Raw genomic sequence first — 23,805 nt, 5'->3', positions numbered from 1 at the left:
AGGCCCCTATGGGGAGCGAAGACGGGGGGAGAGAATTCGGGACACCCGGCGACGCGCATCATTCTTGCTGCTTGCGCCGATCCTGCTCCAAATCGGTATCCCTTTTTCGTCGATTATCTTTCTTGCGGTTTATGCCCCCTTTCTCCGATTTCTTCTGCGACATTATGCACACCTTCGGCTTTCGCCTCTTGGATTTTACTCCGAATGCGGTGGCGTGCATGGCTTTCTTCGCGCATCTTTGCGAAGGCTTTGCCGGGGTGCAGCCCAACACGGCGCTCTTCCGCCATTATTTCTTCCCTCGAATCCAGCCGGGAGGTGCCGTCTCTGGTTGCGTCACCTGGATCCCAAGATCCAAGGGGGCGTACCCGGACGGTGCCATGAAGGAGAGGTGGGAGGAATGGCATGGCCGGTGGTGCTGGATTGAGGATGAAGACCCGCCGGAATTCTGCAAGGTCCGCCGAGTGCCGCCGGTCCATGGCAGCGATTGGAGCGATGTCGACGCCGCCGACGGGAGGCTCACTGTTGCCACTACTAGGATTCTCTGGCTCGCCCGGGCCGGACTCACCCTTGAGATGATCGGGGCGGACTTCATTCGCCACCGGATCACCCCGTTGCACAACAAGGGGAGGCCAGCTTGGCTCTTTACGAATCCGGCTGACATTATGCGACTCCGCCCCAGCCTCGATCACAACTTCACAGTGATGGCGCATGCCCACTTCTGCAAGCGGCTTTTCCAGCTTGATGTGGGTCGCGATGGCGAGGTCGAACGGACCGGCAAGGCCGCGAGGGCTGCCGCAAAGGTTGGCAAGGCCCTCAAGGGGCTGTTTTTCAAGCTGCCAGCGGGGGTGGTCCCGTTGTGCAACAATTCACGTCGGTCCGAGATCATTGCCATGATGCCGGACTGTAATGCGCACGGCCCTGTCCCGAGCTGGAAGGAGCCGAAGGACGCGGATGTGCAGCAATTCTTTGACATCCTGATTGAGGTACATGTCAATGCTGGCGCCGAGCGGTGGCTTTTCATGGACACCACCCAGGCAGAGCTGGACTACATCGCCACTAGGGCGAGGGAGGCGCAGCTCGCCATGGAGGCCGGCAGTGCCGGGGCGTGGAGGACAAGGCCGCAACGGCTGTGGAGGAAGAGCAGCTCACCCGGTGGGCGGCGGCCACCGAGGAGGTTAGCAGCACCGACACTGGAGCTCCGCTTGTCGAAGACGCGGCCGACGAGTCGTCGGAGGAGGAGGACGTGGCGGTGGGCTCGACGCCAACCAGGGGAAGAGGGCGAGTCCTGCGGCGGGCTGGCTCCGGCGAGCCGGTCCGGCTCGGCAGGGCTACGCGGCCTCAATTGACCCTGGATGGGTCTGGGCGTCACACGAGGGCCACGGCAGCCAAGAGGCTGACGAAGGCCGCTAAGAAGAAGAAGACAACAACCCCTTCCTCATCTGGGCGCGCACAAACCCCGCCGTCTTCGCCTCCTCCGGCAGATGTCGACTCGGATGTTGACGTGGAGGTCGCTTTTGATCTCGGACCTCTCAGCCCGAAGAGGAAAAGGAAAATGGTGGAAGAGGAGGAGATGGATGATGAGTAAGTACTCTGTTCCTTACTACCATTTCCATTCCTCTGAATTAAGTCACTCATCTTGATCTGTTTTTGCTTTTGCAGGGATGCAGAGACGTTGGCCCAGAGGGTGAAGAGGGCCATGGCCTTGGTGGGCGGCCAGCCCCCAGCCAGTGCTTCAAAGTCGCCACTGGTGGTGCTGAGCAGCCCGGACAGCAGCCCCCAGCACAGCCCCCAGCATAAGTTCGTCACCCTCCTCTTATCGACACGTGGTAGATGTTCGATGCTATGGTGTTGACCTTGTCGGGTTTGCAGGAGGGGAGCGGCAGCAGGAGGAGCCGCAGAGGGCTAGCCCCAACACACCACCCCCATCGACTACGCCGCCGCGAGGGGCGTCCCCGGCAAGGGCATCAAGCACGGAGCCCACACCCATGGAGGAAGAGGGGAACTTGGGCGCTGGTGACTCTGCCACGGCGCCGAATGCTGGCGGGGAGGGGACTTCTGCTTCACAGCCTGGCACTGGTGAGTCGCCTGTCCTCCGTCTCTGTTTTTCCCTTATTCTTTTTCTTGGCTTCAATGCTCCCATTACTACCCAGGCCCTCCTTCAATAGGTATGGAGGACGTGGATACTGTTGTTGGGAATATTGCTGAGGAGGCCGCGACAGAGGCCGACAGGATTGCCGCCGAGGAAGCCGCCAGGGATGCTGACGAGGTCGCCGCTGATGAGGCCGCCAAGGATGCTGCCAAAGACACCGCTGCGGGGGCTGCCAAGGCAACCGGCGAGGCTTCTGCCGAGGGCGCCAACGGTGGGCCTGCCGGGGGAGCCGACAAGGCCACTGCCGAGGAAGAGGTGGTTGATGATCAGCCTCCCTCCTCCTCAACCTCGGGCCCTGACAGATACCTGAAGGTGGGAGACGATCTTTTCGACCATCTCCCAGGGGCGTCAAGTTCCCAAGCGCCCACTGAAGGGGAAGTCTTTGACGGCGAGGTGCTTGCCGCCACCGGGCTCGAGGTTGTCGATGAGCCGGGCATTGGCGGTGATGGTTCTCCAGAAGAGCAGCTTTTCCGCGCTATGGGGGCCAACTTCCAAAAACTCCAGGCGCTCTACCGTGTCCGTCTGGACAAGGTTAAGTCCAGGACGGCAATGGTGGACCAGGCGGAGGTGGATTTCAAGGCGCGCATTACTGAGACACAGACCTGGTTCCACCAGACTCGCGAGGAGCAGAGGGCCTTTCAGGAGGAATTGGCCAAGCGCAATGCCGAGCTCACCATGAAGATGGCTGACATCGAGAAGGCCCAGGAAAGGGCGGCGAACTTGGCTGCCGCGGCCGAGGCCGTCCGGAACCAGCATCAAGCCGCACTGGATTCCCAGGAAGAGGACCTCACCGTGCGTGAGGCGAAGCTTGCCGCAGCGCTCCGTGGCAAGGATGAGGAGCTCGAGGCCCTTGTCGCAGGGCGGACTCGCGAGCTGGAGCAGAGGCACAAGGAGGCACTCGATGCCCAGGCTCTGGCCCATGCCGACAAAGTAAGGGAGTTGGAGGTGGAGCGGGACGAGCTGAAGGAGCAGGCCCTCAAGCTGTCCAACGAGAAGAGCACGCTCAACAGCACCTTGGTAGAGGCGCAAGGAGCGGTCATCAGCAGGGCTGGGGAGCTCTCCGAAGCGCAAAACTCCATCAGAGATCTCAAGATGAATCTGGAGAATCTCGAGAAGATGTTGTCAGAGAGCACGACTCGGGAGGAGACCTTGACCAGGAGCCTGGAGGAGGAGAAGCAGCTGCAGGTGAACGAGGCCGCCTCCCACCAGGAATATGTGGTGGGCGAGAACAGATGGATCAGCCATCTGGAGGACGTCGCCGGCAGGGTCACCTCGCAGTTGGCCACCATGGGGATGCCCCTGAGCACAGCGGGACCGTCAACGCCAAGCTGACCCAGTTCTTCGAGGGCGTCCTTGGAGCCTTGGCTTATCTTCACTCCAGCAGAGCGACCACGTTGGCCGGGGAAGCCCGGTGACTTTGTCGGGGGGGGTCATGACCAAGGTCCTCATCAAGATGGCGTACTGGAATCCCGACCTCGACTTCGATGCCGCGATGGATAGCTTGCCGGATGGTACTGACCTCACGGTGCTCAAGGAGCGCATCAAGCCCGTCATTAGCAGCATCGACGAAATCAAGAGGGTGGAAGGCCAGCGCCGGGATTAGGCATCCCGTTCTTCACCGCCGCTCCAGGTTCACGACCAAGACAAATTTCATCTTTAGTTAGAACCGCAGCAATGATGTGATGTAATATAACTTTGTAGTACTCTTAATTTCATGCACGTCATTTCCCTGTTCAATTCCTCTTTGTATGCGCGCCCTACGTCGATTGGGTAGGCTCGCCGGCGCAGAAGCCCCTAGCGGCGTTTTGGGGACGGATCCCCATGGGCCTGCTGGGTATGCGTGCTGCCGGACGAGCCACCTTTCCGTTCTGAATGCGGCTGCTCGAACTGTCGAGCTTCACTCGAGTCAGAATCGAGAGCGTTGTTGATCGTGGAAGGCTACTCTACCATTCTTGATGCAGCCGCTTGAGCTATTGAGCGGACTCGAAACAGGGCAAGGGCATTGCCGATCGTGGGAGAGCCCCCTGGCGTGCAGGTTTCTCATACAAAGGCGTGACATCTCCGGGGGGAATAACCTCATATAAGAAGGATAGAACAAATAAGGGTTCAGTGCAACTTAGCTTCTGTTTGCAATCGCTCGAGTGCCGATCTTCTGGCCTCCTTTCTTCTCCAAGGGACACAAAGATGAAGGAGTGCCGGGCTAACTGCTAAAGCCGATTCTCACAACTGCGCCCCCTACCTGGCGCGCCAAAGATGTCGGTGGGAACGACACCTATGGGATCACAAGAATCCCTACTGTGGTTAGCGGGGCGCGGGGTAGTGAGAAGAGCGGATCAAACAGATAGCACACGGTACGTTTGTCCAGGTTCGGGCCACGAGGATGTGTAAAACCCTACTCCTGCTTTGGTGGATTGTATATCTGTGTTCTTGAGCTAGATATGGGGCGTGAGGAGCTCCAAAAAGCCGAATCCTTCCTCCGGTCACCTTGGGCCTCCTTTTATAGAAAAAAGGGGTTGCCATAGTGGCACACAGGAGGTGGAAAGGGTACAATGATGCGAGGTTATCCCTCGCATTACATGACAAGGCGCATTTAATGCGTCTTGCTTAGGTGTCCTTGCTTTATCGAGGACGGGGGAGAGATCTGTCTCGTCCGTTGCCGCTCCTTCTTGTGTCGACACGCGCCCTGGCCAGCAATGCCTGCGATGCCATGTAGGTAGGCACGCAGCTGAGGTGGCGCAGTGATGGGTCTTCATGAAGATCTGCATGCCGCCACGCGGGTGCCTGCCTAGCTGGTTGGGTCGGCAGCTGCATGCATGCGGTGGTGGAGGTTTAGTCGGCATGGGCCTGATGGTGGCCCTGCGGGTGTCCTCGGCAAAGGCCTTGCCGGGGGCCCGGCAAGGGTCTTGCCGAGGCGCCTGCTGTCATCCCTGGCAAGGCGCTTGCCGGGGGCCTTGCGGTCTTCCTCGGCTGGGATCCTGCCAAGGGTTGTCGTCTCCTTAGTGCGTATCTGATCTTGAATGTCTTCACAAAGATCTGCATGCCGCCACGGGGATGTCTCCTGAATCCTTGCCCTTTGGGGGCAATGGACTCAAGGGTGATTTGCTCCGTAGGCGCGGGACGAGTCGCTGCGGCAAGGGTCTTGCCGGGGCTGCTAGAACTGTCACCCAGCAAGGATCTTGCCGGGGGAGTCTGCTTCGTCCCCTTTGCTCTTCGTGGTCTTGGCCTTGGCGTTGTTCTAGTTCTCTTGAGCTTCGGTCTTACCCTGGCTCACCTCCCTTGCCTTGCTTGGTGTGGTGGTGCCCGTGGCTCAGACTGCCCGTGCACAGTTATAGGGGTACAAAAAGTGTACCCCTCTTTTTGTACACTGACACATATGTTGTTCCCTTTGTCATCGGTATGTTACTTGCCCGAGATTCGATCGTTGGTATATCAATACCTAGTTCAATCTTGTTACCGGCAAGTCTCTTTAATTGTTCTGTAATGCGTCATCCCGCAACTAACTGATGTCTACTACACAACCTTCTTCTTGTAGACGTTATTGGGCCTCCAAGTGCAGAGGTTTGTAGGACAGTAGCAAATTTCCCTCAAGTGGATGACCTAAGGTTTATCAATCCGTAGGAGGCGTAGGATGAAGATGGTCTCTCTCAAGCAACCCTGCAACCAAATAACAAAGAGTCTCTTGTGTCCCCAACACACCCAATACAATGGTAAATTGTATAGGTGCACTAGTTCGGCGAAGAGATGGTGATACAAGTGGTATATGGATAGTAGATAAAGGTTTTTGTAATATGAAAATATAAAAACAGCAGGGTAACTAATGATAAAGGTGAGCACGAACGGTATTGCAATGCGTTGAAACAAGGCCTAGGGTTCATACTTTCACTAGTGCAAGTCCTCTCAACAATAATAACATAATTGGATCATATAACTATCCCTCAACATGCAACAAAGAGTCACTCCAAAGTCACTAATAGCGGAGAACAAACGAAGATATTATGGTAGGGTACGAAACCACCTCAAAGTTATTCTTTCCAATCAATCCGTTGGGCTATTCCTATAAGTGTCACAAACAGCCCTAGAGTTCGTACAAGAATAACACCTTAAGACACAAATCAACCAAAACCCTAATGTCACCTAGATACTCCAATGTCACCTCAAGTATCCGTGGGTATGATTATACGATATGCATCACACAATCTCAGATTCATCTATTCAAACCAATACAAAGTACTTCAAAGAGTGCCCCAAAGATTCTACCGATGAGTCAAGACGAAAACGTGTGCCAACCCCTATGCATAGGTTCATGGGCGGAACCCGCAAGTTGATCACCAAAACATACATCAAGTGGATCAATAGAATACCCCATTGTCACCACGGGTATCCCACGCAAGACATACATCAAGTGTTCTCAAATCCTTAAAGACTCAATCCGATAAGATAACTTCAAAGGGAAAACTCAATCCATTACAAGAGAGTAGAGGGGGAGAAACATCATAAGATCCAACTATAATAGCAAAGCTCGCGATCCATCAAGATCGTATCACCTCAAGAACACGAGAGAGAGAGAGAGAGAGAGAGATCAAACACATAGCTACTCCCTCCTCGTCATGGAGAGCACCAGGATGATGAAGATGGCCACCGGAGAGGGATTTCCCCCTCCGGCAGGGTGTCGGGACGGGTCTAGATTGGTTTTCGGTGACTACGGGGGCTTCTAGCGGCGGAATTCCCGATCTATTGTCATCCTCAAAGTTTTTAGGGTAAATGGGTATATATGGGAGGAAGAAGTATGTCGGTGGACCTCCGAGCTGTCCACGAGGCAGGGGGCGCACCCCCGCCCTCGTGGGCAGCCCGGGACTCTCCTGGTCCAACTCCAATACTCCATGGGCTTCTTCTGGTCCAAAAATAAGTTCCGTGAAGTTTCAGGTCAATTGGACTCCTTTTGATTTTCCTTTTCTGCGATACTCTAAAACAAGGAAAAAACAGAAACTGGCACTGGGCTCAGGGTTAATAGGTTAGTCCCAAAAATAATATAGAAGTGTATAATAAAGCCCATAAACATCCAAAACAGATAATATAATAGCATGGAACAATCAAAAATTATAGATATGTTGGAGACGTATCACTAACTCATTAGTCACATTGCTTGCAAGGCTTATAGTGATGTGCGTTACTGAGAGGGCCCAGAGATACCTCTCCGATACTCAGAGTGACAAATCCTAATCTCGATTTATGCCAACTCAACAAACACCATTGGAGACACATGTAGAGCACCTTTATAATCACCCAGTTACGTTGTGTCGTTTGGTAGCACACAAAGTGTTCCTCCGGTATTCGGGAGTTGCATGATCTCATAGTCATAGGAACATGTATAAGTTATGGAGAAAGCAATAGCAACAAACTAAACGATCATCGTGCTAAGCTAACGGATGGGTCAAGTCAATCACATCATTCTCTAATGGTGTGATCCTGTTAATCAAATGACAACTCATGTCTATGGTTAGGAAACATAAACATCATTGATTCAACGAGCTAGTCAAGTAGAGGAAAACTAGTGAGACTCTGTTTGTCTATGTATTCACACATGTACTAAGTTTCCGGTTAATACAATTCTAGCATGAATAATAAACATTTATCATGATATAAGGAAATAAGTAATAACTTTATTATTGGCTCTAGGGCATATTTCCTTCATATAGTGTGTCCAAGGTCAATACAGAAATTATTTTAGAGGTTTTCCCTTACTTTCTTCGTGTTAACAAACAATTCAAAATACCTTAACTTTTTTAGAACTGGTTCAAGTCAAATAGCAATGATTTGAAACACTTCTTTTTCCATTACACTATTTTGAAAACCTAACGACTAGATCATATGGATATGGAAAATTATAGGATTTTCGATCCTAGTGGAAAAAGGAGGCAAATAGATACCCAATTTAAAGTGAGTAAATAGAATTATCCACCAGTCAAGATTTTCAGGATTGTCACCCATTCAATGTAAAGGGATATTGTACAATGTGGGGAATTTGATGCAAAAGGTCTCCCATTAAGGCAAGTGTCTTCTCAGAAAAGCATTCTGCTTCCATCCCCTACAATTATCTCGGTATATCTATGAAAAGCATGATTAAATTCACCAGACTCTTGCCATAGGTCATAACAGTGATCCATGATTCCTTTCTTCCACAATGACAACACTTGTCTCTACAAATATTTCCCTTTTAGTTGTGTTTGTCATGTATCTACAATTTTTTCCGATCACAACAATAGTTTGCAATGTATGCTCTAATTCAATGGGGTGAGATAAAGAATTCTCAAACCTCCATAATCCTTTGCTAAGTGCACTATAGGTCGGTATAACATATGGTACTTCTTTCGATTAGTTTATTGCCATAACATTCTACCCTGTGATAATCTATTCTCTTAAAAACTCCATCAAGTGGATCAATAGAATACCCCATTGTCACCACGGGTATCCCACGCAAGACATACATCAAGTGTTCTCAAATCCTTAAAGACTCAATCCGATAAGATAACTTCAAAGGGAAAACTCAATCCATTACAAGAGAGTAGAGGGGGAGAAACATCATAAGATCCAACTATAATAGCAAAGCTCGCGATACATCAAGATCGTATCACCTCAAGAACACGAGAGAGATAGATCAAACACATATCTACTGGTAAATACCCTCAGCCCCGAGGGAGAACTACTCCCTCCTCATCATGGAGAGCACCGGGATGATGAAGATGGCCACCGGAGAGGGAATTCCCCCTCCGGCAGGGTGCCGGAACGGGTCTAGATTGGTTTTCAGTGGCTATGGAGGCTTCTGGCGGCGGAACTCCCGATCTATTATTATCCTCGAAGTTTTTAGGGTAAATGGGTATATATGGGACGAAGAAGTACGTCGGTGGACCTCCGGGATGTCCACGAGGCAGGGGGCACGCCCAGGGGGTGGGAGCGCCCCCCATCCTCATGGGCAGCCCGTGACTCTCCTGGTCCAACTCCAATACTTCGTGGGCTTCTTCTGGTCCAAAAATAAGTTCCGTGAAGTTTCAGGTCAATTGAACTCCGTTTGATTTTCCTTTTCTGCGATACTCTAAAACATGGAAAAAACAAAAACTGACACTGGGCTCTGGGTTAATAGGTTAGTCCCAAAAATAATATAAAAGTGTATAATAAAGCCCATAAACATCCAAAACAGATAATATAATAGCATGGAACAATCAAAAATTATGGATACGTTGGAGACGTATCAGCATCCCCAAGCTTAATTCATGCTCGTCCTCGAGTAGGTAAATGATAAAAACAGAATTTTTGATGTGGAATGTTACCTAACATATTCATCATGTATTTCTCTTTATTGTAGCAAGAATATTTAGATCCATAAGATTCAAGACAAAAGTTTAATATTGACATAAAAATAATAATACTTCAAGCATACTAACTAAGCAATCATGTCTTCTCAAAATAACATGGCCAAAGAAAGTTCATCCCTACAAAATCATATAGTTTGGTCATGCTCCATTTTCATCACACAAGAATTCTCTCATCATGCACAACCCCGATGACAAGCCAAGTAATTGTTTCATACTTTAGTAATCTCAAACTTTTTTCAACTTTCACGCAATACATGAGAGTGAGACATGGATATAGCACTATGGGTGGAATAGAATATAATGAGGGGGTTATGTGGAGAAGACAAAAAGGAGAAAGTCTCACATCGACACGGCTAATCAATGGGCTAGGGAGATGCCCATCAATTGATGTCAATGCAAGGAGTAGGGATTGCCATGCAGCGGATGCACTAGAGCTATAAATGTATGAAAGCTCAACAAAACAACTAAGTGGGTGTGCATCCAACTTGCTTGCTCACGAAGACCTAGGGCACTTGAGGAGGCCCATTGTTGGAATATAGAAGCCAAGTTCTATAATCAAAAATTTCCCACTAGTATATGAAAGTGACAACATAAGAGACTCTCTATCATGAAGATCTTGGTGCTACTTTGAAGCACAAGTGTGGTAAAAGGATAGTAACATTGTCCCTTCTCTCTTTTTCTCTCATATTTATTTTTTTGTTTTTGTTTTTGGCCTTCTCTTTTTTTTGTCCGGAGTCTCATCCCGACTTGTGGGGGAATCATAGTCTCCATCATCCTTTCCTCACTGGGACAATGCCCTAATAATGATGATCATCACTCTTTTATTTACTTACAACTCAACAATTACAACTCGATACTTAGAACAAGATATGACTCTATATGAATGCCTCCGGCGGTGTACCGAGATTGCGATGAATCAAGTGTGACATGTATGAAAAATTATGAATGGTGGCTTTGCCACAAATATGATGTCAACTACATGATCATGCAAAGCAATATGACAATGATGATGCGTGTCATAATAAACGGAACGGTGGAAAGTTGCATGGCAATATATCTTAGAATGGCTATGGAAATGTCATAATAGGTAGGTATGGTGGTTGTTTTGAGGAAGATATAAGGAGGTTTATGTGTGAAAGAGCGTATCATATCACGGGGTTTGGATGCACCGGCGAAGTTTGCACCAACTCTCAATGTGAGGAAGGGCAAAGCACGGTACCGAAGAGGCTAGCGATGATGGAAGGGTAAGAGTGCGTATAATCCATGGACTCAACATTAGTCATAAAGAACTCACATACTTATTGCAAAAATCTACAAGTCATCAAAAACCAAGTATTACGCGCATGCTCCTAGGGGAATAGATTGGTAGGAAAAGACCATCGCTCGTCCCCGACCGCCACTCATAAGGAAGACAATCAAATAACACCTCATGTTTCAAATTTGTTACACAACGTTTACCATATGTGCATGCTACTGGACTTGAAAACTTCAACACAAGTATTCCTCAAATTCACAACTACTCAACTAGCACAACTTTGATATCACTATCTCCATATCTCAAAACAATCATCAAGTATCAAACTTCTCTTAGTATTCAATGCACTTATATGAAAGTTTTTATTATATCCCTCTTGGATGCCCATAATATTTGGACTAGTTTCATAATCAAAGCAAACTACCATGCTGTTCTAAAGACTCTCAAAATAATATAAGCGAAGCATGAGAGTTCATCTATTTCTTCAAAATAAAACCACCACCGTGCTCTAAAAAGATATAAGTGAAGTACTAGAGCAAATGACAAACTACTCCGAAAGATATAATTGAAGATCAATGAGTAGTCGAATAATTATGCAACTATGTGAAGACTCTCTAACATTTAAGAATTTCAGATCTTGGTATTTTATTCAAAGAGCAAGCAAAACTAAAGAAAATAAAATGATGCTCCAAGCAAAACACATATCATGTGGTGAATAAAAATATAGCTCCAAGTAAAGTTATCGATGAACGAACACGAAAGAGGGGATGCCTTCCGGGGCATCCCCAAGCTTAGGCTCTTGCCACTCCTTGTTCCATAATCCATCGAATCTTTACCCAAAACTTGAAAACTTCACAACACAAAACTCAAAATAGAAAATCTCGTGAGCTCCGTTAGCGAAAGAAAACAAAACACCACTTCAAGGTACTGTAATGAACTCATTATTTATTTATATTATTGTTAAACCTACTGTATTACAACTTCTCTATGGTTTATAAACTCTTTTACTAGCCATAGATTCATCAAAATAAGTAAACAACACACGAAAAAACAGAATCTGTCAAAAACAGAACAGTCTGTAGTAATCTGTGACTAACTCAAACTTCTGGAACCCCAAAAATTCTAAAATAAATTTCTGGACGTGACGAATTTATCTATTGACAATATTCAAAAAGAATTAACTAAATAGCATTTTCCAAATAAAAATGGCAGCAATTCTCATGAGCGCTAAAGTTTCTGTTTTTTACAGCAAGATCAAAAAGACTTTCCCCCAAGTCTTCCCAACGGTTCTACTTGGCACAAACACTAATTAAAAGCATAAAACCACATCTAAACAGAGGTTAGATGAATTATTTATTACTAAACAGGAACAAAAAGCAAGGAACAAAAATAAAATTGGGTTGCCTCCCAACAAGCGCTATCGTTTAACGCCCCTATGATGATTTCAACGATGCTCACATAAAAGATAAGAATTGAGACATAAAGAGAGCATCATGAAGAATATGACTAGCACATTTAAGTCTAACCCACTTCCTATGCATAGGGATTTTGTGAGCAAACAACTTATGGGAACAAGAATCAACTTGGATAGGAAGGTAAAACAAGCATAGCTTCAAGATTTTCAACACATAGAGAGGAAACTTGATATTATTGCAATTCCTACAAGCATATGTTCCTCCCTCATAATAATTTTCAGTAGCATCATGAATAAATTCAACAATATAGCCAGCACCTAAAGCATTCTTTTCATGATCTACAAGCACAGAAATTTCATTACTCTCCACACAAGCAAAATTCTTCTCATGAATAATAGTGGGAGCAAACTCAACAAAATAATTATCATGTGAGGCATAATCCAATTGAAAACTAAAATCATGATGACAAGTTTCATGGATATCATTATTCTTTATAGCATACAAGTCATCACAATAATCATCATAGATAGCAACTTTCTTCTCATAATCAATTGAAACCTCTTCCGAAATAGTGGATTCATCACAAAATAAAGTCATGACCTCTCCAAATCCACTTTCATCAATATAATCATCATAAATAGGAGGCATGCTTTCATCATAATAAATTTTCTCATCAAAACTTGGGGGACAAGAAATATCACCTTCATCAAACATAGCTTCCCCAAGCTTGTGGCTTTGCATGTCATTAGCATCATAGATATTCAAGGAATTCATACTAACAACATTGCAATCATGCTCATCATTCAAATATTTAGTGCCAAACATTTTAATGCATTCTTCTTCTAACACTTTGGCACAATTTTCCTTCCCATCATACTCACGAAAGATATTAAAAAGATGAAGCGTGTGAGGTAAACTCAATTTCATTTTTTATAGTTTTCTTTTATAAACTAAACTAGTGCTAAAAAAAGAAACAAAAAGATTTGATTGCAAGATCTAAAGATATACCTTCAAGCTCTAACCTCCCCGGCAACGGCGCCGGAAAAGAGCTTGATGTCTGCTATACAACCTTCTTCTTGTAGACGTTATTGGGCCTCCAAGTGCAGAGGTTTGTAGGACAGTAGCAAATTTCCCTCAAGTGGATGACCTAAGGTTTATCAATCCGTAGGAGGCGTAGGATGAAGATGGTCTCTCTCAAGCAACCCTGCAACCAAATAACAAAGAGTCTCTTGTGTCCCCAACACACCCAATACAATGGTAAATTGTATAGGTGCACTAGTTCGGCGAAGAGATGGTGATACAAGTGGTATATGGATAGTAGATAAAGGTTTTTGTAATCTAAAAATATAAAAACAGCAAGGTAACTAATGATAAAGTGAGCACGAATGGTATTGCAATGCGTTGAAACAAGGCCTAGGGTTCATACTTTCACTACTGCAAGTCCTCTCAACAATAATAACATAATTGGATCATATAACTTTCCCTCAACATGCAACAAAGAGTCACTTCAAAGTCACTAATAGCGGAGAACAAACGAAGATATTATGGTAGGGTACGAACCCACTCAAAGTTATTCTTTCCAATCAATCTGTTGGGCTATTCCTATAAGTGTCACAAACAGCCCTAGAGTTCGTACTAGAATAACACCTTAAGACACAAATCAACCAAAACCCTAATGTCACCTAGATACTCCAATGTCACCTCAAGTATCCGTGGGTATGATTATACGATATGCATCACACAATCTCAGATTCATCTATTCAAACCAACACAAAGTACTTCAAAGAGTGCCCCAAAGATTCTACCGGAGAATCAAGACGAAAACGTGTGCCATCCCCTATGCATAGGTTCATGGGTGGAACCCGCAAGTTCATCACCAAAACATACATCAAGTGGATCAATAGAATACCCCATTGTCACCACGGGTATACCACGCAAGACATACATCAAGTGTTCTCAAATCCTTAAAGACTCAATCCGATAAGATAACTTCAAAGGGAAAACTCAATCCATTACAAGAGAGTAGAGGGGGAGAAACATCATAAGATCCAACTATAATAGCAAAGCTCGCGATACATCAAGATCGTATCACCTCAAGAACACGAGAGAGAGAGAGAGAGAGAGAGAGAGAGAGAGAGAGATCAAACACATAGCTACTGGTACATACCCTCGGCCCCGAGGGAGAACTACTCCCTCCTCGTCATGGAGAGCACCGGGATGATGAAGATGGACACCGGAGAGGGATTTCCCCCTCCGGCAGGATGCCAGAACGGGTCTAGATTGGTTTTCGGTGGCTACGGAGGCTTCTGGCGGCGGAACTCCTGATCTATTGTCGTCCTTGAAGTTTTTAGGGTAAATGGGTATATATGGGAGGAAGAAGTACGTCGGTGGACCTCCGAGCTGTCCACGAGGCAGGGGGGCACGCCCCCCCCCCCCACCCTCGTGGGCAGCCCAGGACTCTCCTCGTCCAACTCCGATACTCCGTGTGCTTCTTCTGGTGCAAAAATAAGTTTCGTGAAGTTTCAGGTCAATTGGACTCCGTTTGATTTTCCTTTTCTGCGATACTCTAAAACAAGGAAAAAATATAAACTGGCACTGGGCTCTGGGTTAATAGGTTAGTCCCAAAAATAATATAAAAGTGTATAATAAATCCCATAAACATCCAAAACAGATAATATAATAACATGGAACAATAAAAAATTATAGATACGTTGGAGACGTATCACTAACTCATTAGTCACATTGCTTGCAAGGCTTATAGTGATGTGCGTTACCGAGAGGGCCCAGAGATACCTCTCCGATACTCGGAGTGACAAATCCTAATCTCGATTTATGTCAACTCAACAAACACCATTGGAGACACATGTAGAGCACCTTTATAATCACACAGTTACGTTGTGACGTTTGGTACCACACAAAGTGTTCCTCCGGTATTCGGGAGTTGCATGATCTCAGTCATAGGAACATGTATAAGTTATGGAGAAAGCAATAGCAACAAACTAAATGATCATCGTGCTAAGCTAACGGATGGGTCAAGTCAATCACATCATTCTCTAATGATGTAATCCTGTTAATCAAATGACAACTCATGTCTATGGTTATGAAACATAACCATCATTGATTCAATGAGCTTGTCAAGTAGAGGAAAACTAGTGAGACTCTGTTTGTCTATGTATTCACACATGTACTAAGTTTCTGGTTAATACAATTCTAGCATGAATAATAAACATTTATCATGATATAAGGAAATAAGTAATAACTTTATTATTGCCTCTAGGGCATATTTCCTTCATATAGTGTGTCCAAGGTCAATACGGAAATTCTTTTAGAGGGTTTCCCTTACTTTGTTCATGTTAACAAACAATTCAAAATACCTCAACTTTTTTAGAACTGGTCCAAGTCAAATAGCAATGATTTGAAACACTTCTTTTCCATTACACTATTTTGAAAACCTAACGACTACATCATATGGATATGGAAAATTATAGGATTTTCGATCCTAGTGGAAAAGGGAGGCAAATAGATACCCAATTTAAAGTGAGTAAATAGAATGATTCACCAGTCAAGATTTTCTGGATTGTCACCCATTCAATGTAAAGGGATATTGTACAATGAGGGGAATTTGATGCAAAAGGTCTCCCATTAAGGCAAGTGTCTTCTCAGAAAAGCATTTTGCTTCCATCCCCTACAATTATCTCGGTATATCTATGAAAAGCATGATTAAATTCACCAGACTTTTGCCATAGGTCATAACAGTGATCCATGATTCCTTTCTTCCACAATGACAACACTTGTCTCTACAAATATTCCCCTTTTAGCTGTGTTTGTCATGAATCTACAATTTTTTCCGATCACAACAATAGTTTGCAATGTATGCTCTAATTCAATGGGGTGAGATAAAGAATTCTCAAACCTCCATAATCCTTTGCTAAGTGCACTATAGGTCGGTATAACATATGGTACTTCTTTCGATTAGTCTGTTGCCATAACATTCTACCCTGTGATAATCCATTCTCTTAACAACTCCATTAGGGCCTCCACAAGGGAACCATGTGCAGGGGAACACTGCTCATGAAACAATTCGCCAAAGCTGCCCTTTGCCTCCTATTGATAGGATGTTTCTTTTCCATATGAGGAGTTTCTTTTCAACTTCATATTAATTTGGTTTCCAATGTGAATCACTTGACATCAATTGGAACCCCCGAGAAAGAGAAATGAAAAGTATCCATATTGCAAGTAAAGATTTCACGGTGGTTGTAATCTAGGAAAGGATATCTCCTAGAAAATAAACTTCACTCCTATAAAAAATTATTTCCAACCTAAAATTATATTCAATTTTACACATCATGAACTTGAGATCTCTAGCATTTTTCATGCCATTCTTATGTAAAAAATACAGTGTCATCAACATATTGCAAAATTGCTAGACCACAATCTACTAGATGAGGCACCAAAACTTTTAGACAACCCAAATATTGAACTTTCTTGATAAGCCTGGTTAGCCCATCTGCTATAATACCAAAAAAGTGGGGGAGAAAGGGGATGACTGCCTAACACCCTTGAAAGTGAGGAAGTATGACATCCATAGTATTCAACTCTATAGACAGTCGTCCACCCCAAGCAATTTTTATTATCCAATCACATCAAACATCTTAATCCTTTGGTGTGTGTCATTTGGTAAAGAAAAGACCATTTGACTTTATCATGGGCATACGTAAAATCCGTCTTAAGAAAAAAACTTCTTTTTTGTTAGAGTGAATCTCATGTGTTGTTTCATGCAACGGGACAATACCCTCCATGATATTTTTCTCTTTAATAAACCTAGTTTGTGTGTCACAAACCACCTTAGGAAACATTATACTCAGCGAGATGCAAATTGTGGAGAAATGTTGACGTAGAGGGATGGTTGTGGAACGAGTGTGGTCGCACATTATAGTTGCTGGGATTGCCGAAAAGTGATGGTGACAACACATGAGTGACGTCGGTGGTGGTGCTAATCGAGCGTCCGGCCTCTAACTTCGGGGTGAAAGCCTAGGACTGGCCCGAGTTGGTTATACCTGCCAATGGTGATGTTCTTACGTTGTTACCTTGTTCAAGGCATTGCTCGGATATGTTCGGACTGATTTTTTACGATGGAAACCTAGATTCTGACCTTCGCTGGTAGAACAGCGACGGTGACCCATGGTCGTCGCTTCTTTCCAGAAGGAGTTACTGTTTAAGAACATCGTGATCCATATGGTGTAATGAGATGGTTGGTGTGGATATAGTTATTGTTGTAGTTTATCGATCATAGATATGATCATTTTAGTCAACAAAATTGTGTGTTCATCGTGTTTCTAAATGCTTCATTTGAAGACAATAAAATCTACCCTATGTCGACAGAATGTCTGCACGCAGTGGAAGACAACCTTGGTGAATTTTTAGTGATAATTAAGTGGTTCCCCATTCACATCAACAAAATGTTGGCTATGAGCAACAAAACTTATGCCATTGAATTTGTTTTTCGTCACAGTTTTTCACAAAACTCGTAGGCCTCCTTTGGTTTAGAGGAATTTTGTAGAATTTTCATAGGATAGAATTTTTATAGGAAAAATTCCATCAGAGCTCTTTAGGCTTCCTTTGGTTTAGAGGAATTTCATAGGAATTCTAGAGGATAGGATTCTTATAGGATTTTTTCCTTTAGAGCCATTTGGTTCATAGGAATGGATTCCTATTCCTACATAGGATTGGTTCCTATCCTCCACATTTCATAGGAAAATAAAAAAGAGCCTAGACTCAATGGAAAAATTTCTTTGGTGTCAACCAAATGACATCATGTTTTTTATTCCTACTCATAGGATTTGAGATACATGTCATCTCATTTCCTACAAGATTCCTATTCCTATGATAATCCTATCCTATGAACCAAAAGAGGCCTTGGTTTGTAGGAATGAAATCCTATTTCTATGAAGGAATTTTTTCTATCCTTCACATTTGATAGAAAAATAAACATTAGCCTAGATTCAATGGAAAAAATCTTATGGTGTGAATTAAAGGGCATCTCCTTTTTTATTCCTATGCATAAGATTTGAGATGCATGTTATCTCATTTCCTATGACTTTCCTATTCCTATGATTTTTAATCATATAAACCAAAGGAGGCCTTATTGATGGACAAAGTTGAGTATATACATATGCGTTGAGGTTGCATTACGTGCGTTCGTGCCGGAGTTTGGCAAGTTCTATCTTACTTTACCATCTTCCAACCATATAAAGCTAAAGCACGCAATCTGCCTTGCTCTTGAAAAGAAAGGCATGCCGGAAAGAGGCTACAAATTCCCTTCCAACGCGTGGTTGGCAAGAACATACTGACCGTTTCGAGCTCTTTTGCTTGCCATCTACTCCCTCCGTTCCTAAATACAAGTCTTGATAGAAATTTCACTATGGACTACATACGAAGCAAAATGAGTGAATCTACACTCCAAAATGCATCTATATACATCCGTATGTGGTCATAGTGGAATCTCTACAAAGACTTATATTTAGGAACGGAGGGAGTAGTACTCCATAATACATAAACATGATCGATTGGAACAAAGCTGTTCCAGGAATAATGCCCGGTGGAGCCACTGGGGTAAACACGCAGCAGACTAACAGTAAGCACTAGGCCCATGAATTTAGATGGCATCACAAATAACAGATAGATAACATACCATCTCAGATCCTGACAAGTCCAGCAAAATCTCAAACACTACTACATTTTCATCTGATACACCAATAACAGTGATGAGTGATTCACACAATATTTCACGATTTTGGGGCAAAGATACAACGCTGACCAAAAGCTCAACAGTCTGCCCACCAAAGTGATCTAAGCAGCAGCAACCTCCTTCTTAAGCTTCGCTAGCTCCTGCCTGATAGCTCCTCCCCTCTGTTTACATTGTAATCATAAATGTCAGGAATGCATGCACAATTTGCTTACAGGAATTAAGCATGAAAGAGCCTTTGAGAATCTCACCTTGATCTTGGCGAGCATGACCTTGAACCTGTCGAAGTCATTGAGCGATGCCCTCCTCTTCTGGACAACCAGCTTCTTGCCCCATGAGCTGTTTTCCCACTTGGTCTTCACATCTGCAATCAGGATGCCATTTTAAACAGTTGATATTAACAATTTTTTAAGATTTATTGAAGGGCTAGTTTAATACCAGCTTCCTCCATTGCTTTGATCAAAGTTGCCTTCTTAGGGATCCGCTTGATGTCAATCTTGATGTCGGTCAGAGAGAGCCGCTTGAAGTTCATCTGGCAGCGGACCATGTCCGGAGCATCAACAAGTGCCTGTTTTCACATAAAAGCAAATGCATTGAGTACTTTGGCAACCAAAGAAAACCATATACTTCGGCAAATGCAAATATATACAAATATCGACTCTAGCGAAGGTAACGGTTAAAGAAGTATCAACACATATCAAAAGCAGATGAGGCAATCATCATTGAGAATGTAGACAATAGAAGTCGCGTTATTTGCAGCATAATGGGCAGGGTTTTGACATCAAGCATAATGGGCAGGTTAGTGGTTAGTCAGACGCAGTATCTCACTCTGATCACTTTTTTGAAAGAAAAATATGTTAATGCAAACAGCAAAACAAGACATGACATTCCAGATAAACAGTCACTGAGACTAAAGGGTCAAAGAACGATTTTAAACACCAACTCAGAGAAGATGTTGCAGTAAGTGATTTAAATATCCTAACAAACATTAGAAAATCATTACCAGCAAACAATCAAAAAACTGAGCTATGACACTGTAACTAATACTCCCTCTGTAAACTAATATAAAACTTTTTAGATCACTAAAGCATATAGTGATCTAAAAAGTCTTATATTAGTTTGCAGAAGATGGAGTACAATTTATGTTGCGTTTAAAAATATGATTCGCCAACAGAATTTAAAAAGTAGCTATAGGGACAACCCAGCAAGGAAACTGGCAAATACTGCATCAGTATCATAAATTGCAAACCACGACCTGCTCGATATACCAAGAAACAGTAGTAGAACAGAGCAATGATGCTATCATGAGAAGAAGAAGAAAAAGAAGGGGATGAAGGCATCACAAATTCACAACTCATGGAAGATGAAGTTAATACTGAAGTTATTTATTTCACAATGAAAACAGCAATAAATATCAAGTGGCAAAATATATAACAGATATTTGAGCAATAGCATGTCTGGCTGTTTATTTTCAGTAGTACCTCAAGACATTTAGGTAAGGCCGCAAGGCATACTCGAGACTGATCAGGTGAGCTAAAGCATATACAACTAAAAACATTGGCAGGGTAGATAAAGGGCCGCATATTAAAGACGAGTCAAATACAAAACATAAACAAGTTGTGGTAACATAACTGCGCTGACAAGAGTATGCAATACTACTTGCCAAGGGTAAACTTCAAATGGCATGTAAAATCAACTAGCATTTTCAAATTCGCATAGTTGTAAAGGCTAGTTATATATGCAATCAAAGTTAAGGGATTTTAGGAGGCCAATCACAGCCAAGTTATTAGCTACAAAGCAACAACAAAAATTAACAAGAAATCGCAGAAACACTGTGATATCCGTGCAGTCACACTTTTACTTTGAATCATACAGAAGTCCACACCTTGAACAGCTCAAATCTACAGCCTAGGGACACGCAGAGAAGAAGTGTCTACACTAAACATGAAACTGAGCACGATCTCAATCACTACGTCCGTATAGGCTCCTCCGCCGAAGCAGATCGAGAATGACAGGAGGAACTAGGGAAGGGGATCGAACTCACCCTGTTCTGGTCAACAACGTCGACGATGACGACGAGGCGGCCGTAGTCCTTGCCATAGTTCACCAGGGCCACCCGCCCGATCTCCACGAACCTCTTGAACGGCTGCACGAGCACAAAAACAAGGCACGAATGGTCAACAACCAAGACCACCAGGGAGAAGGCGAGAGAGAAAGCCTGACAGCGAGTGAGATTTTCCAGGTCTTCCTACCATTTTGCGGCTGCGCGGGCGGCGGCGGCGGCGGCGGCGGCGAGAGGTGGGAGCGAGCGAGACGGGGAGGCGGAGGGCGGCTAGACAGGGGATCGAGGGGCTGGATGTAGCAGATGTGTATATAGCCAAGGCGGGGGGTTCTATAAGAGCCGACAGATCTGGTGATCGATGCTTCTGGTCGTCCGATCTAGGTTAGAGGTTTCTGGGGGTTATGGTTTGGGCTTCTGGAGCACTGTGTGAGGATTTTGGGCTTCTATCGTATGCACTCCGGTAATGGGCTTAAGCGGGCTTAACTGGATAGGCTGGATTCATCTATACTACTATTAAACAATCAAACAAGAACTTCTTTAAGCACACCCCACAAAATGTACATAGATCCAATACCACTGCATGATTAGGACTACTAAAATCAATCTAACGGTTAGCCTTAACCTAAACCATTTTCTGTGTGCACTTAGCAATTTACATTGACTGACCGTACTCCACCGTGGAGGAAAATATGAAACTCCATGCCTGGGCAATTAGGAAACTAATAATTACAGGTGCATCATATTCTAGGAAAATAAATCAGAGTGCATCCATCCTATTAGGAAACTAATCTTAGACAAATCCATCCTATTAAAAAACTTATCTCGGATGCATCCATCCTATTAGGAAGCTAATCGCGAGCCGCCTGCTGCCATCATGCATGCTAGCCACAATGGGGGAAGCGCGAGGAGCTTCGTCTTCCTCCGGGAACACACGTGTTGTCGCCGCCATCGTCTTCTACGCTCTTCTGCCACTACTGCGATGACTCCATCCACGTCCAGGGCATGCTCTCCGGCAACCATCGGCATCCGCGTCGACTTCAGCTTCGTTCGCAACACCCACGCCGACAACAATCCACCACTGACGTCCTCCAAGTCCAAGCCGCCAACCGCCGCCGTCCCTAGGGCGGCACCGGTCTCGGCCGTGGCACAGTAGGTGTCGTCATTGCCGTTCCTGCCGTCGTCCTACTGGGCCGTTGAGGACCTCATGCAGTTCTTCCTACGTGCACAGTCGAGGGCACCGAAGGTCTATCACAAATCAATCAGGTGACCTTTAATTCGATTTGGGGGTATTCTGCAATTTGCATGACTAATGACTAATACTGCACTTTTGGCACTTGGAGGCGGGGTCAGAAATTTTTTATCTGCAATTTCATCTATCAACCAATTTCCCTTTGATGCATTCTAGAAATAAAAAATTGGGACATGAAGAAATTGCTATTCCAGAATTTAATTAATCATTTGATAATTGCTTTGGGAAATGCATGTGATCTGGAGCATGAAAATCATTCTCATATATACTCTCTCCGTTTCAAAATATAAGTCTTTTTAGAGATTTCAATGCAGACTACATACAGAGTAAAATGAATGAATCTACATTTTAAAATATGTCTATATACATTGGTAGCATCTCCAACAGCCGCGCAACACGCGGCACGCTAAAAAGTAGTTTGCGGCGCGCCCATCGCCAGGTTTGGCGCGGCGCACAGCGCTGACTCCAGCAGCCGCGTTAAAATACAACGTGCGCGCGCAGCTCCAACAGCGCGCTAAAATGCAGCGCGCGTGAGCAGCCCGCGCATGTCCATATTTGTTGCATTTTGGATACAAAATAAATTTTACATAGATATAAAAATTGATAAAAGATAATTTTGGCAATCCACACAACCAAGAAATATATATAATTTGATCCAAATTAGTCAAGAATATATTTTGCTATGCAGATTAGTAGAATAAATAAGATTCGAGAATTAAGCATCTTGAACAATATAATTGCATCGTAAGACAGTTTATACCTTTTTTTCCTGGCTACACTCGAAGAGAAGACTACACTACAAGCCTATATTGCTGCATTAATAAATAATTGCCGATTTTATTTAAATGAGGATATTTTCCTGCGATTACTCTATGCAGCAACATAACCACTATTGTGTCTCACTTTTGAAAATACAATTTGAGCGACATCAAACATTGTGTATCCATTTGATTTATATTTTAAAAAAAAAAATTTATATTATGTGAATCTCACCTACTTTACGTTTGAGACGTGCATTGCACGTGCATGCTTACTAGTATCGGGACTACAACCTGAAATGCTGACACACGCTTTTGAGAAAGAGAATTAGGGGGCGTTTGTTTTCAGGGATTTTTTGTATAAGGACTAAAAAAGTCTTTTTTAGAGACTTTTTTACCAAACGAGAGGGACTTTTTAGGGACTAAACTAGGCATTTGGGACTAAATGAAGAAGACTCTCAAGGAAAGTCTTTTTGGGACTTTTTCAACAATGCCCCTCCATGCACCTATTGGCCTGCCACCCCATGGTGTTGTTTAATTGTTACTTTTCTATATACTAAGGGTAACATGGTCATTTAATAGCCTCTAGGAAGGCACTAGGGACTTTTTAGTCTTTGGAAACAAACAGTGAAGGACTTTTTAGGGACTAGTGACTTTTTAGTTGGGACTAGAAAAAGTCCTAGGACTAGAGAACGAAACATCACCTTACTCACTTCGTTCGGAATACTTGTCATTAAGATAAACAAAAGGGGATGTATCTAAATGTATTTTAGTTCTAGATACACCCCTTTTTATCCATTTT

General features: G+C 44.2%; 1 protein-coding gene across 1 annotated transcript; it reads right to left on the bottom strand.

Moving 5' to 3' along the window:
- Positions 1 to 18,818: 18,818 nt before the first annotated feature.
- LOC119355868 (60S ribosomal protein L14-1-like) lies at positions 18,819 to 21,341 on the bottom strand. The gene is made up of 5 exons (XM_037622752.1): positions 21,187 to 21,341; positions 20,979 to 21,080; positions 19,373 to 19,502; positions 19,186 to 19,298; positions 18,819 to 19,098 (listed from the first exon to the last, which is right to left on the bottom strand). Exons 1-5 carry the CDS (start codon positions 21,187 to 21,189, stop codon positions 19,039 to 19,041), a joined length of 408 nt encoding a protein of 135 aa, XP_037478649.1. The 5' UTR covers positions 21,190 to 21,341; the 3' UTR covers positions 18,819 to 19,038.
- Between the last annotated feature and the right edge of the window lie 2,464 nt (positions 21,342 to 23,805).

Source organism: Triticum dicoccoides, chromosome 2A (assembly GCF_002162155.2).
Source record: "Triticum dicoccoides isolate Atlit2015 ecotype Zavitan chromosome 2A, WEW_v2.0, whole genome shotgun sequence".
NCBI classification, from domain to species: Eukaryota; Viridiplantae; Streptophyta; class Magnoliopsida; order Poales; family Poaceae; genus Triticum; species Triticum dicoccoides.
The sequence above is the reverse complement of the archived record's forward strand: the minus strand, read 5'-3'. Positions and strand labels throughout refer to the sequence as shown.